Source organism: Salvelinus namaycush, chromosome 22, assembly GCF_016432855.1.
Source record: "Salvelinus namaycush isolate Seneca chromosome 22, SaNama_1.0, whole genome shotgun sequence".
Lineage (NCBI taxonomy): Eukaryota > Metazoa > Chordata > Actinopteri > Salmoniformes > Salmonidae > Salvelinus > Salvelinus namaycush.
Window position 1 is genome coordinate 16073627 of NC_052328.1, and position 14498 is coordinate 16088124.

Consider the following 14498-nt stretch of genomic DNA (forward strand, 5'->3'; position numbering starts at 1 on the left):
AATATGGTAAAAAGGATCTGCGGAAACGTTCAGTTTTGGACCTGGGGAAAATAAATGTATGCCATTGCACTGCGATGCTCATGGCAGGTAGACCTGTGGAGGGGGTGGCTAGTGTCGGCCTCTACAGTATACTCCTGAGGGTTTTTTTGCCTGCTGTGCAGAATTTACACAATGAAGGTGGGCAACCATGATGCATATTTCTTGGTCTACTACACAGTAGCCTTTACACTAGGATGGACTGGAGTGTCTATGTATTCATCCACAATTTATGTTGTACACATAGCCCAAACGTATCTCTAGGTATCTATAGGTATACAAAGCCAAATCCTGTCATATATTTAAGCACATCGAGTTCATTTCAACCAACATTCTTCTCCCCTGGAAGCCATGTTAAGGGGGCGTTTCATTCTATTTTCCCCTGGAATGATTTTTTTTCCACTTTGCAGCATCAGTAGTAGCGTTGAGCCAGCCTCCTATGAATGTACGGTGGTTGTGGCTGTAGTTTTTTTTTAGGAACAGGATACGCATAAGGACAGCGAAGAAAAAAAAACATATCAATTCCTCGGGGGATTTGTGAAAGGGAAACTCAGGTCTGCATTTATTCGTGTAAAGGACGACAAACAGGTACAAATTTCACGCTCACGCATATCCGGCTTATTTCGTTTTGTGGCGAGCTGCGTCTCCGAAAGAATTTCTTTCCATGTCTGATGAGATTACACATCCAATGCAATGAAAACAAAATGGGGGTTGCGCTGTAGCATGTGAGCAACATAATTACAAGAAAGGTTACGGCCCGATGTCCCAGACCTTTCTATTTGAGAACAGCCGCGTATTTATAGTGGACAGGCGACCAACTGAAGCGAGGCCCTTGATTAGATAGGTGTCCATAATGCTTTTTCAATACGCGTACCCTATCCGAAAAATACACGTAGGCCTACCAGCATGTGAATTTTTATTCCTGCAGAATATGTATACACATGTATTTAAATTTGTCCTATATTCATGGCGATTTGTACATTGTTTTGTTATGTCGGTTAGGATCAAATTTTAAACGTCACATTTGACGAAAAACATGAATTAAATGACATACGTCGAGTATTGTAGGTTACAGTAGGTGTCACGATCTTTTCCCTGTTCTTTTATTTTGCCCTTTCATGGGAGCAATCGAGGATACAAAACGCATTCAAGATGCACAAGAAAATGTAATGCATTCAATGCAATAGGGCCTAGCTATCCGAAATAATATATCGGTTCTCAGATTGCAAATGGAATTTCTAAATCTGTGACTCTACTGTAGGCCGCCGCGGACCTCTTCTGTACCAGTATTATTGAGTTTGTTTACAACCTCTGGCAAAGTAACCTTCCCATCTTGAAAATCAAACTAATACTAATGCACAACTTTACAATTCCTCTGAACAATGCTTCGTATTTGGCAATTTAATTGAATTCTTAAAAGTTCCAATGCAGCCGTTTTTATCTCAATATCAATTCATTTCTGGGTAACAATTAAGTACTATAGTGTGATTGTTTTCAATTCAAATGTAATTAAAAATAATTTTTTTTTAAACCTTCGCAAAGAGCAATTTTTCAAGCAAGAATTTTGCTAGGAAGGTCTGGGAGTGATTTGAGAGGGGACGGGAAACCTGAAAATCAGCTCGTTATTGGCAGAGAGGTTTGGAACTCTTTCTTATTGGCTTAACTAATTTGCCGGGTAGTGATGTCACCATGGAAGGCCAAAACTCTTCTCCCCCCACGGTCTTTTCAAACGGCTCTTGCATTATAATTTTCACAGTATTATTCAACCTCAGTGTTTTAAATGTTGTAGGCCTTTTATTCCTTCATATTTTGGAATAATATGCTAATCTAGTGTGCTTTGCTTGTTTTATTCATTCTCTGTTCTTATCAACTTTCCAAAGTCAAGGTATAGGTATTTTCTTGCCTACATGAGGACAATATGATGCCCCTGATAGACCTCTACATCTCAATCTTTGTTCTTCAAGTGTTTATGCATGTTTTATCAGTTTAAAGAATGATAAGTCATATAGCCTGCGGACACGTTGGTTTACTTTTCACACCCAGACTTCATATCTTGATTTTGCTACCTGTCAAAAACACCTGCCTCTAGTCATTCTGCTCCCACCACAAACCCTTACCATTTCAATGCATAGAAGCTTCAAAATGGCACAATTATAGGCTTCTGCAGGAGTAAATCAGTGGAGGCTGGTGGAGTAGCTATAGGAGTACGGGCTCATTGTAATGGCTGGAATGGAATAAAAGGAACAGAGTCAAACGTCTTCCATTTGTTTGATACCGTTCCATTAATTTCCTTTCAGCCATTACGGTGAACCTGTCCTGCTATAGCTCCTCCCACCAGCCTCCACTGGAGTAAATGTAGTCTTTACTAAATTCCTTTTGGCATGTGGGCATTATAAAAACAGTTTTGCACAATAGGGTCTAGTGTATTTCAATTGGTTCATTGTTGCATGTATAGTACAAATAACCAATTGAATGTAGTTGCAATCTCCATCCTGAACACTAACCATGGTAATATGACTGCTGTCCTCCCCAGGTAGACATAGCTGAGGCAAGATGTCAGCCCGAGGAGGAAAGAAGAAGAGCACCAAACTGTCCCGCTCCGCCAGAGCAGGGGTCATCTTTCCTGTGGGGAGGATGATGAGGTATCTACGCACAGGGACGCACAAGTACCGCATCGGCATGGGGGCACCCGTCTACATGGCAGCCGTCATAGAGTACCTGGCAGGTTGGTATCTCGCCTGAGGGAAAACACACACCAATGTCGTCAAACACAAAAACAATGTTCATAAATTCACTTGTGTATTAATTACAGGATTATGTAAAATATGAAAATGTATATTTTATTGGTAAACGGTGGCAGAACATTTTTCTAATGACCATTTCTTGTTTAGCTGAGATTTTGGAGTTGGCAGGGAATGCAGCAAGGGACAACAAAAAAGGCAGAATAACTCCTCGGCACATTAAACTGGCTGTCGCCAACGATGAGGAGCTCAACCAGGTACAGTATTATTCCCCTTGAAATTGACATTAAAAAAAAAAAACTCAGCAGAGTACATTTTTCATGTTGTTCCACTTCACTTGCACAATCGTTACACCATATTATATTACAGTATATTAGTGCCCAATAGGGATCCATAAAACTTTATGATGAAGGTAGTCCCTTTGTCTAAGTGTTCAGGAAGGTGCAGTTGATGCCAAATGGCATCTGTACCAGGTAGGATTTCATCAGGCATGAACTGCCACCGCTTCGTGGTTAACCTTTTTTTAGACAGTGGGGACATTCCGCCTGTATTCAAATAAGTGGGGATCAAATAATGATGAAATAATTACACTTAGACAATGATCTTTATTATTTTAGCAGGATTTTTACCACTTGCCTAGTATTTCTCAGAGGGAAGAAATTGACCAATGAGACGGAATAGTCAACTGATTCACCTGTTCTGTGGCCTCTCAGCTTCTCAGAGGGGTGACCATATCAAACGGAGGGGTCCTGCCTCGCATCCACCCTGAGCTGCTGTCCAAGAAGAGGGGCAGCCGAGTGAAAGTGGACACTCAGGTGACTGTGCCAGAGAAGAGGGCGGAACGCGTCAAGAGCATCAAGAAACCTACCACCAAAAAAGGCAAAGGCAAACCAGGCCGAAAGCAGAGGGTAAGTACACATGATTGGGCATCGTGAATGACAGCAAACATCTCAATATTTGTCAATGTGTTTGTTATAGTGCTATAAGAAGCATGAGTGTGTTCTGTTTTTCATTGATTCTATTCAAAGAAAAACACGGAAAACGACAAAGAGGCTGTTGTAGCTAACTCAACAGTGGAAGATGGGCCAGGTGATGGATTCACTATCCTCTCAGCGAAAAGCCTGTTCCTTGGACAAAAGGTATCATTAAATGTAGGCTCATGTCAGCAATGACGTGTCATTCTATGACACCTTTTATAAAGATACCTCAGAAATAAGTGACACGAGTCAAGTTTCTAAGTGATTTTGTTATAACTTCAACTCTACATCCCCTAAAACAGCTTTCACTAACAGAGAGTGAAATTAGCAAAATTGGAACCATCAAGGTGGAGGGAATCATCAACCCCACAAATGCAGAGATGGACCTCAAAGAGGGAGTGGGTGAGAATGCCAGACCTGCTGGTCTTTTCTTCTTAGACGTGTGAAAGGCCCACGGCCCATTATAATTATCCCTCTTACCTGTTGTGTGCTCGTCTGCAGGCAGTGCCCTGGAGAAGGCAGGGGGGCGAGACTTCTTGGAGGCAGTGAAAGAACTGCGGAAAGCACAGGGACCTTTGGAGGTAGCATCAGGTATGGCGATCTGGAAACTAGAGTAAAATCTGCTGAATGAGAGGTTTGAGAAGTTTCGCATGCAATGGTAATGAAATTGTTATTACCAAATGTGTTTATCCAAAGACCCACATTCAGCATGCACATAATAAACATCATTGACACATGATAGTCTCGCCCTCACTCACCTGTCTAGCCTCAAGTACACTGTCAATGCGTATATTTAAACCTACAAAGAAAGAGGGAAACATCAGTGTGTGTTTCCGTGTCTTCCTCCTGTAGTTGCGGTGAGCCAGGCCAGTGGGATGCCAGCTCGTTTTGTCATCCACTGTAACATCCCTCAATGGGGCTCAGAGAAGTGTGAGGACCAGCTGGAGAAGACTGTCAAGGCCTGCCTCTCTGCTGCAGAGGAGAAGAAACTCAAGTCTGTTGCCTTCCCCTCACTTCCTGCTGGCCGGTGAGACTACTCAACTACAGCTTTAAATCTATACCAGTAACAAGAAAAACAGTGATACGACTAAAATACCTTTTAGTCTTAGTCACAATTTAATAATTTCATCCTTCTTTGTTATCAGTCGACTAAAACTCTGAACAATGTCACATATTAGTCAGTGAATTTAATAATTAGTGTACACCTATAACTTCCATGTGTACATTGAGATAGTCTTGTCCAACTAGGCCTACTATCCCCTCATATAGCTGGCACATTGTTATTGTGGCAGATTGTAACCAATGCCAGCAATGATTTACAACAGGCTACAAAGCCTTGGCTACATGTTAAACAATTTAGGCATTCAGCTTTTATCTCCCCTTCATAACCTTGGGGTGGGGGTAAATAACAGTGATTCCCATAAAAATGGAAGAATCTGAGCTTTCCACAGCAATGCCAGAAATATTACTGTACTACTAATATTCAGCAAATAGTATGAGAGAGTTTAAAAAAAAGTCTACTTTAGGTTACTTACAATTGAAGTGTCCTTGCTGCCAGTTAAAAAGATTGATGAGTGACTGAAGTGACCACCTGGGCAGATCAGCTCAATCAGACTGTGCTTAAAAAAACGTTAATTCTGCCAATGAGAGGATTGCATTAAATATTCTGCAAAGGCATGCATGCTTATAATTAGACGTGGAATTTTCATCCACTAAAATTAAAACTCAGTAGTTATGGTCATTTTCATGGCATCTCGTCAGGAAAAAATGGTTGTTGACATTTTTTGTCAGTTATTGTTGACTAAATTAACATAGCTCAACATTCTGAACCAGGGCTCTTAATCTTTCCTTGATTCCTTCTCAAAATGCATTGAAGAAGGTCAAAGGAGGGAAGGACCTTGAACCTATCTCCTCCAATAAAGGAGATAAGGTGTGAGGAATTGTAGAAAGTCAAATTGAGATTGAGCCCACGTCTGTGTATCTCTCCTGGTTGTAGGAATGGATTCCCAAAGCAAACAGCCGCCCAGCTGATCCTCAAGGCCATCTCCAACCATTTTGTCTCTGCGACGACCTCCTCCCTGAAAAACATTTACTTTGTACTGTTTGACAGCGAGAGCATCGGAATATACCTTCAGGAAATGGCCAAGCTGGATGCCAAGTGAAGAGATGCTTGATTTGAGGTGTTTTTTTTAACAGTTGTATTTCAGATGGATCTTTGTTTTTTGCAGCTGATATAGTGTGATCAAAAGGTGCTGTAAGTAGGCGTTTTTGACATTGGATAGCCCTTGGAAGGCGTAAAAAAATATATGTTTGTGAGTGAAGTACTGTACGCATTTATGTTACACTGTCTTCCTTTTACAGGATTGCATTCTTTCTTTTTAGACTAGACTCAATGAATAATCCCATGGCTTGTCATTCTTATCCCTCATTTACTGATATTGTTTTCACATTCCATGTACAAAGACAATTTTGACGGTTGTTTTTTTCTGCTAGAATCCCTCTGTAGTTTCTGATACAGTTAGTTTACTAAGAAAAGTGTTTCTCATTCTGCTTTGAAATAAAAATCCAGATGTTTTACACCACAGATCCAGTTCTGATTTGATTAATGCATCATTTACCAACACCCATGAATAGCACAGCAACCCAGTTTCATTATATTTATTACATTGTAAAAAGTACATGACCTTTTATTTATATATACACATGTAATTTCCTGTTCACTCAAGAATTAGCGCCTGGTATACCTAACAATGCAGTACAACAAATGAACAGCTTACAAAAAGACTTAACAACCCTGCGAAAGAGGGGCTCCACTTCATTGTATTGTATAGTGTTGGTGCAGACAGACAGACTAATGCGTTTCTAATTTCTCTGACATAAGGCAGTGGATTAGGAGAGTAATATAACCTGACCTGAAAGCAGTTGCTCCCAACTGTACTTCAACAAGAGTATTCATTCCCCAACAGCCCATTCCTAGCGGAATAAATAAGATTACAATTTTAAACTGATAACGGCCGAGAAATAAACTGCACTGAAGGTTATGCAAATCACAAGGTTGGGCATTGGAAATAGACACCACAGGGATATTACTACAAAGCAGCATCAACGAGTTAGCCAGCTAACTTTAATAAACAACCAGATATAACTATTCATTTTCTGTTTTATTCATTTAATAAACCTATACTTACATATGCATTTTTTGGTTGTTGAGTTAATTAGACCATGCCCATTTCGAATAAAGTTATTTCCGAATATTTTGGTAAGTTAGCTGTCCAGGTCATTGATCTTGCTTTGTAGTATACCGCTCTGAAATGATGGGGGTGGGGGCCACAAAAAATCTTAACTCATCATGAGGCGATGCAGTTGCTCTTAACAACCCCCCTCCCATTGCGAGCAAAACATTTTAGTGGCCCCCGTCTTGACAGTGGAGATCATTTTAGTTTGAGTTAATTTAGTGCAATTCTACATATTTTAAAGCACGTTTGCTGTAATTCTACAGATTTCTGCCATGGGGTGGAGAGAAGATTTAGCTTTTTATAACTAATTTCATGCAATTCTACACATTTTGCCATAGGGTGGAGAGAAATGTTTGCAGTTGTTAATATGATATCCGAGTGAGACTGACTAACAAAATCAATGGGGGCCCCCCAGCCTGTAATTTGACCGTGATAACAAGTCTGGGTAGCTGGCCGCTAAATTAACTTGGCAATCAAACATTTTAGCTGACATGGGCTAATTGACTTACTATCAGGAGATAGAAAAACAGCTGATGCACAACCAAATTTTGAAATTGCACCTTGTGTATTCTACTATTCTAACCCACAACAGTAAGTTGAGAACCCGACTGTGGCGGGGGGCAGTGATCCGAGGGCCTTTCAAACAGGGGCCACGGGCCGCCGTCAGTTGCCCATCCCTGTTCTAAGTGGTTGATGCTTTTGAAAACATTCTTCTTCCATCATCACATGCAGCGAGGTGTCTGGTTTGGGTATAATTTGACAGAAGATCAAGACTCTAACTTCAACCTACCAATATCTGAACTCCTCTGCAATCAATAAATAAGCAGTACAGACAGGGACATGCAAGAATACTTTCAGTGTCAAGTGGGATAAAGTAGTCCCAAATGAAAACTTGCAAAGATGATCCGGACCATTCATCTCATCACTTGAAAATGAAAACTGAATTTAATATCAGCTTGTCCCAGATTTACTGATGGCTGTCTATGCTCAATCTGCTAGTCAATACTGCACTCGTTTAAATAATCTCATTAAGACCTTCCTATAAAACTCCCCTAACCTGACCGATAAAAGCGGACACGCCCAGGCCAGACCAGTCGCCACATTCGGAATGTTCTAGGTGCTGTCCTTGTTAGCAATGGCAGCATCTCAAATCCATCTTTCCAAGGCAAACCATGCACACCTCTGTCCCTCTTGGGTATAACAGTGTTTAGAGGACTTAAGAAAACATATTTTTGTTATTTTGGGCATTGTAATCAACTTTTTGCGAACAAGCTTGTGACATGTTGGCAAATTTCTCCCTCTTTGGAAATCTCAGGATATCATATAATATAATTATTTTCAAAAACCTCTGACACTATTTTATAATGGAAATATATAAACTGTATGCTTTATATTACTGTACACTTATATTTCGACCTTCAGATACAAGAGTTATGATATAGCTAGTATTTCACTCTTTTGTTTTAAGACACAGTGCCCTGATACTTTGACTGGAGTAAATTAATCTCTGTACATCCTATTCAGTAAACAACATGCAGCACCTAAAACCAAATAAGTTATTCACTATGATTTATTTCTGGCAGGACCTCTAGATGAATGTTAAGCACAGGCATACTAACAACGTACTTAACTTTGTAGGTCTCAAGTTGAAACTGACTCAGTAGGAAAAGTGGGAAAGACCGAAGCGAGTCAAATAGGTGCTGTCCTTAACATCCATGCAGCATCGTATATGTATATTATAAATATGTATTTTCTGATGAATACGTGAATATTGAAGGACAGCAGGCCCCAGGATGTTAGATAAGACCAAAGCTAGATGTGTCTGTGGTTGTTTAGTGTTGTCTGAGAGGTGACCATGCATGCCAGGGTATCTCTGTCAGAGTTGGTCTATCCCCTCCTGTGAAGGGGTGCAGAGCCTAAGGAAAGCTATGTTGTTTAGGGGACAGGTGGGGGACAGTGTCCCCCTGTGAGAGTAGGCATAGGGCTATGGTGGCTCTATTTTACCTCCGGGGTGTCACTAAGGTCGGTGGGCCTGGGGGCAGGGAGCAGGGGGACAGGGGAGCTGGCCTCAATGAGGGCGGGGTTGAGGATGATGGGGAGGGCCATGGGGGGCACGCCCCCCACCTGCAGATGGGAGGCCAGGGGCTGCAGGATGAGGGGGGACTGACTCATGTGTGAGTGACTCAGGGGGGTAGAGATCTGGGGGGACATCTTCACTGGGGTGCGCATGGGGGGAGTCGATGGGGGCACTGGAGATGATCTGTCAGTTCCTGGAAGAGAAGAGGACATTGATTCGTTCATTTATTGTTGGCTATGAAACTGATAATGACCATTGGCCAGATTTCATAAATGACTGGCCATGTTAACATGGTTACCATTGGCACTAGGTGGTGGGGGATCTTGGGGCGACGCTGGTCTGCTGGAGGTCTTTGGCTCTGTGGGGGCAGCTGGCACTGGAGATGGGGCCTGAGCTGGGGGTGGCGAGGCTGGGGGGGAGGGGGCAGCCGGCTGGGCAAGTTCCACTGGGGGACTGGGAGCAGGATCTATGGACACAGAGCACCATTGCATTTCAGTGATCTGGCTTTATGTAGCTATATAGCAGAAATAACACTGAAGGTTAAGTACACATGAAAAACATGTAGGAAGTGTATTCTAACTAACCTACATTCATATATTGTTAATATTCAAAGCATATTGGAGAAAACAAGGCCTTAATAGATGCAGGTATAGTGTGTGGTCCTCTACCTGGTTGGGGTATGACTGTCTGTTTAAAGAGCTCTTCCCGGAGGTTAGGCAGGAAGCAGTTGATGCGTTCCCAGGTGATCTCCCACAGGTCAGAGTATCCCGTACGGGAGTCAACGCTGTGGAAGATTCCTGCTGTGTCCATCACCAGCAGCATGTTCTTCAGAGACTCTGGAATGGCTTCCAGCTGGGGTCGGGGGGAGGTAAAAAGAAAACCCAGCCCATCAGCCGTGCAATCACACACAGAAGGAAAAAACACGGAATGGAGCTGAATAGGAATGAACATGAACTGTTATTTTTCTTGTGTGCCCTCCTTTGCGTTTGACCACTCGTTGTTGTAAAGTGATGGACTTTTTAGACTAGCTATAGGTAACTGCCAAAATAAAGGAAACACCAACATAAAATGTCTTAATTAGGACGTTGGGCCACCACGAGCCAGAACAGCTTCAATGAGCCTTGGCATAGATTCTACAAGTGTAGAATCTCCCGTAAGGCATGGAATGTTAACTGCTTAATTAACTCAGGAACCACACCTGTGCTTTCAATATACTGTGTATCCCTCATTTACTCAAGTGTTTCCATTATTTTGGCAGTTACTCGTAGAAACACCTGAGCTAATAGGAGTTGAAGTCGACATGTGATACTGTGCAATATTAGGCATCTTCACCAGTAGGTCACTGGAACCAGCGTGCATGTACTTGTCCATGAAGTCCAGGATGGTGAGCCACAGGGCAGCGAAGGTGGGCAGAGACAACAGGGGAGAGAGGTGCTGCAGGAACACCTGGTGTAGAACAAAGCAATAGAAAACAGTGAGATATTCAGATATGACATGGGTAGGACAGGCACTACCTGACACAGCATATTATACTATCGCTCTTCAGATGGATAAGCAATGCTAGACAGCGGATTTAGCAACTTTGTCAATTTCTCAACCCCCAAAAAACACCAAAGTGAACCCTACGGTCTGAACACATAACAGATTTCACACTTTGAAATGGCTGCCTGTTGTGTGTTGACTGAACTCTGACCTTTGACAGCAGGGTGCAGGCCCTCATCCTGGTCTCCTCCATGCCTCCCACATCTGCAGGGCTAATATTGTCCAGCAGCTTGGTCAGCAGAGGGAACAGGACCTGGCAACACAGTACACAGTAATTAGAATACAGTTAACACTGATTTTAAAAAATCCCACTTATTTTCGAACTTGAGATTGTTTTGCATAATACTGCATTGTATTCAATGGGATATTTGCCATAAAATTCTAAATAAATGCCCATGGCAAGCTAGGATTTGGCCCCAAGTGCCTACTCTTTTAATTAATCATATATTTTACTATATATTTCAGAGGAACCATTCAGCAGCCATTCTCATGACCCACCACTCTCCTTACACACACACACACACACAACCACCATTTCACAGTAATCCTCCTATAATGTAAAAGATGTTCAGCATCCTCCTCTCACCTTGTTGAAGCAGGACTCCCACTCCACAGCATCTAGTGTCTGCAGGTCATGAACCAACAGTGCCCTCTGGAGGTAGGTCAGGGCCTGCATTCGCACCTGCCGCCTGGCATCACAGCACAGCCAGGCTATCCCTATGGGATTCACACAATGTATGGATACTTATGTCAGATATAAAGCGTTAAGACCGGCAAGAGTGTGAAGTGGAATGCTATATAGTGGAGTGAGAACAAGACAACTAAGTCCACTCTCTCAAGGGTCATCTCAGTGAATTACAGGGCCTTCAGAAAAGTATTCACACCCCTTGAATTTTTCCAATTTGTTTTTGCATTACAAAGTGGGATTAAAATGGATGTCATTTTTTGCCACACAAAATACTCAAGTGTTAAAGTGGAAGAAAAATGTAACTTTTGTTTAAAAAAAATACAAAAGAAAAATTAAAACACTAATATAATCTTTATTACATAAGTTTTCAACCCCGAGTCAATACATGTTAGAATCACCTTTGGCAGCAATTACAGCTGAGTCTTACTGTTTAAATCTCGAAGAGCTTTCCACACCTGGATTGTGCATCATTTGCCTATTATTCGTTTAAAAATTCTTCCAGCCCTGTCAAATTTGTTGTTGATCATTGCTAGACAACCATATTCAGGTCTTGACATAGCTGCTTGAAAATCTATGTCAAAACTAACTCGGCAACATTCACTGTCTCTTAGTGAGCAAACCGAGTGTAGATTATTGTCCTGCTGAAAGGTGAATTAATTTCCCAGTGTCTAATGGAAAGCTGAGTGAACCAGGTTTTCCTCTAGGATTTGGTCTGTGCTTAGCTCCATTCCGTTTAACTCCCCAGTCCTTGCTGATGAAAAGCATACCCATTAGATGATGCAGCCACCACTATGCTTGAAAATATGGAGAGTGGTATTCAGTAATGTGTTGTATTTGCCCCAAACATAACACTTCATATTCAGGACATAAATGTAATTTTATTTTTTGCAGTTTTACTTTAGTGCCTTGTTTCAAACAGGATGCATGTTTTGTAATATCTTTATTCTGTACAGGCTTCCTTCTTTTTACTCTGTCAATTATGTTAGTATTGTGGAGTAACTACAATGTTGATTTATCCTCAGTTTTCTTCTATCCCAACCATTCAACTCTGCAACTGTTTTAAAGTCACCATTGGCCTCATGGTAAAATCCCTGAGCGGTTTCGTTCCTCCGCGGCAACTTAGTTTGGAAGGACGCCTGTATCTTTGTACCAATCTACCAATAGGTACCGCCCTTTGCGAGGCATTAGAAAACCTCCCTGGTCTTTGTGGTTGAATCTGTGTTTGAAATTCACTGCTCGACTGAGGGGACCTTACAGATAATTGTATGTATGGGGTACAGAGATGAGGTAGTCATTCCAAAATAATGTTAAACACTATTATTGCACACAGTGAGTCAATGCAACTTGTGTGACTTGAAGCAAATTGTTACTCCTGAACTTAGTCTTGCCATAAAGGGGTTGAATACTTATTGATTCAAGACATTTCAGCTTTTCATTTTTTTATTAATTTGTACTAATTTCGAAAAACAGAATTCCAGTTTGACATTATGGGGTACTGTGTGTAGACCATTGACAAAAAAATCTCAATTTAATCCATTTTAAATTCAGGCTGTAACAACAAAATGTGTAATAAGTCAAGGGGACCGTGTGAATATTTTACTGAGTTAGTTCATATGAGAAAATCAGTCAATTGAAATAAATTCATTAGGCCCTAATCTATGGATTTCACATGACTGGGAATACAGATATGTATCTGTTGGTCACAAGTATCTTAAGAAAAATGAATCTCACAATGGGCCTCAGGATCTCTTCACGGTATTTCCGTGCATAAAAAAAATTGCCTAATCTTCAAGACTAATGTTCAAACTTAGACGTCCAACAGTATCAAGGTAAATGACCAGGATAAAGGACATCACTAGGTTAAATGACCAGTGTAAAGGACATCAGTAGATTAAACCCATTGCCCAGTGTCCTTCCTGTCCCAACAGACCGAACAGAAAAAGAAGACTGTGCCTAAGAAAATAACGATAGCTCAAATCCCCCGCGCCAAGAAGAAATACGTCACTCTAGTCTGTGGAATGAACACCTTTGACATTGATAACACTCAGATTTATGAACATTATGTTTGGGATTCTGTGTTTTTATATATATTGATTACTATTCTAATGTTACTATACTTTTGTACCCATTGTTTTCAATGCATGTTCAGTAGTACCAGGAGAGGTCATGTTCAGTAGCTCCTACTATAACAGCCTCTACTCTTCTGGCAACGCTTTCCACTTGACGCCAGATTTTTTTTGTCCCCAGCACAAGGTGCACCTGTGTAATGATCATGCTATTTAATCAGCTTTTTGATATGCCACACCTGTCAGGTGGATGGATTATCTTGGCAAAGGAGAAATGCTCGCTAACAGGGACGTAAACAAATTTGTGCACAACATTTGAGAGAAATAAGCTTTTTGTGCGTATGGAACATTTCTGGAATCTTATTTCAGCTCATGAAACATGTGAACAAAAATCTAAATGCAACATGTAAAGTTTTGTTCAGTGTATATGACTCTCCTCTAAATACTAGTCATTAGTTCCAATATAAGCAAAAAAGCATTAACATGTAAAAACCTTATTGTCCACGAAAACAGGAAACGTGCCTTTGGGTCCGCACAATGACATTGAAAACATTCCTCAAATGACTAGGAAACAATTATGAATTGTGTTTAACCCCTATTAATAAACACAGAGTTGAATGGTACCTATATGCAAATATGTTTTATAGATAGCTAGGGGTCTCTGACCTTGGAGAAGTGGGCACCAGCAGCTGGTCCACAGTGTCTGGGAGTCAGCCTCAATCTTCTTCCCTGCGACCTCCAGGTGGCGCTGTTCCTGTGCCCAGGAGCTGTAGATGCTGGCGGCCCTCGTGTGCAGCGTGTGCATCAGGTCTAACAGCTGAGCCAGGGGAACTTCATGTCATTATGATGTGGTCATAGATATTCTAATCACAATACAGCTTGATTCTAAACATGAGTATGACATAATGTCTGTATTGGCTGCAAGACATTTCCTCAATAACATTTACATGTCTAAGTACTTTATTCTCATGCTGACAATATATTTAGGTAATGATCTGTGATAAGAGTATTGATATTTATGTCATTTTGAAACGCTGATGGAGAAGAGGGGTATATTGTATAGTACAGTATTTTCCATGTCTAAATTATTTCATTTATGTTACACAGACGTAAGGTTGCAAAACTCCCTGTAATT

General features: G+C 41.2%; 2 protein-coding genes across 6 annotated transcripts in view; one reads left to right on the forward strand and one right to left on the reverse strand.

Moving 5' to 3' along the window:
* Window positions 1-443: 443 nt before the first annotated feature.
* LOC120017612 (core histone macro-H2A.2-like) lies at window positions 444-6338 on the forward strand. Its single transcript, XM_038960494.1, has 9 exons — window positions 444-624; window positions 2570-2761; window positions 2928-3034; window positions 3491-3685; window positions 3806-3916; window positions 4057-4156; window positions 4256-4345; window positions 4607-4781; window positions 5751-6338. Exons 2-9 carry the CDS (start codon window positions 2590-2592, stop codon window positions 5914-5916), a joined length of 1116 nt encoding a protein of 371 aa, XP_038816422.1. The 5' UTR covers window positions 444-624; window positions 2570-2589; the 3' UTR covers window positions 5917-6338.
* A 59-nt stretch (window positions 6339-6397) lies between these two features.
* Window positions 6398-14498, reverse strand: part of LOC120017611 (Golgi-specific brefeldin A-resistance guanine nucleotide exchange factor 1-like) — an 80342-nt gene continuing 72241 nt past the window's right edge. For all 5 annotated transcript variants that reach the window (XM_038960489.1, XM_038960493.1, XM_038960490.1 and 2 more), the window contains 7 exons: window positions 14030-14180; window positions 11196-11326; window positions 10761-10862; window positions 10400-10513; window positions 9736-9919; window positions 9366-9533; window positions 6398-9260 (listed from right to left, as the gene is read on the reverse strand). In XM_038960489.1, the coding sequence (XP_038816417.1) occupies window positions 8986-9260; window positions 9366-9533; window positions 9736-9919; window positions 10400-10513; window positions 10761-10862; window positions 11196-11326; window positions 14030-14180 (1125 nt within the window). In that variant the 3' untranslated portion in view covers window positions 6398-8985. The remainder of the gene's footprint in view (window positions 9261-9365; window positions 9534-9735; window positions 9920-10399; window positions 10514-10760; window positions 10863-11195; window positions 11327-14029; window positions 14181-14498) is intronic.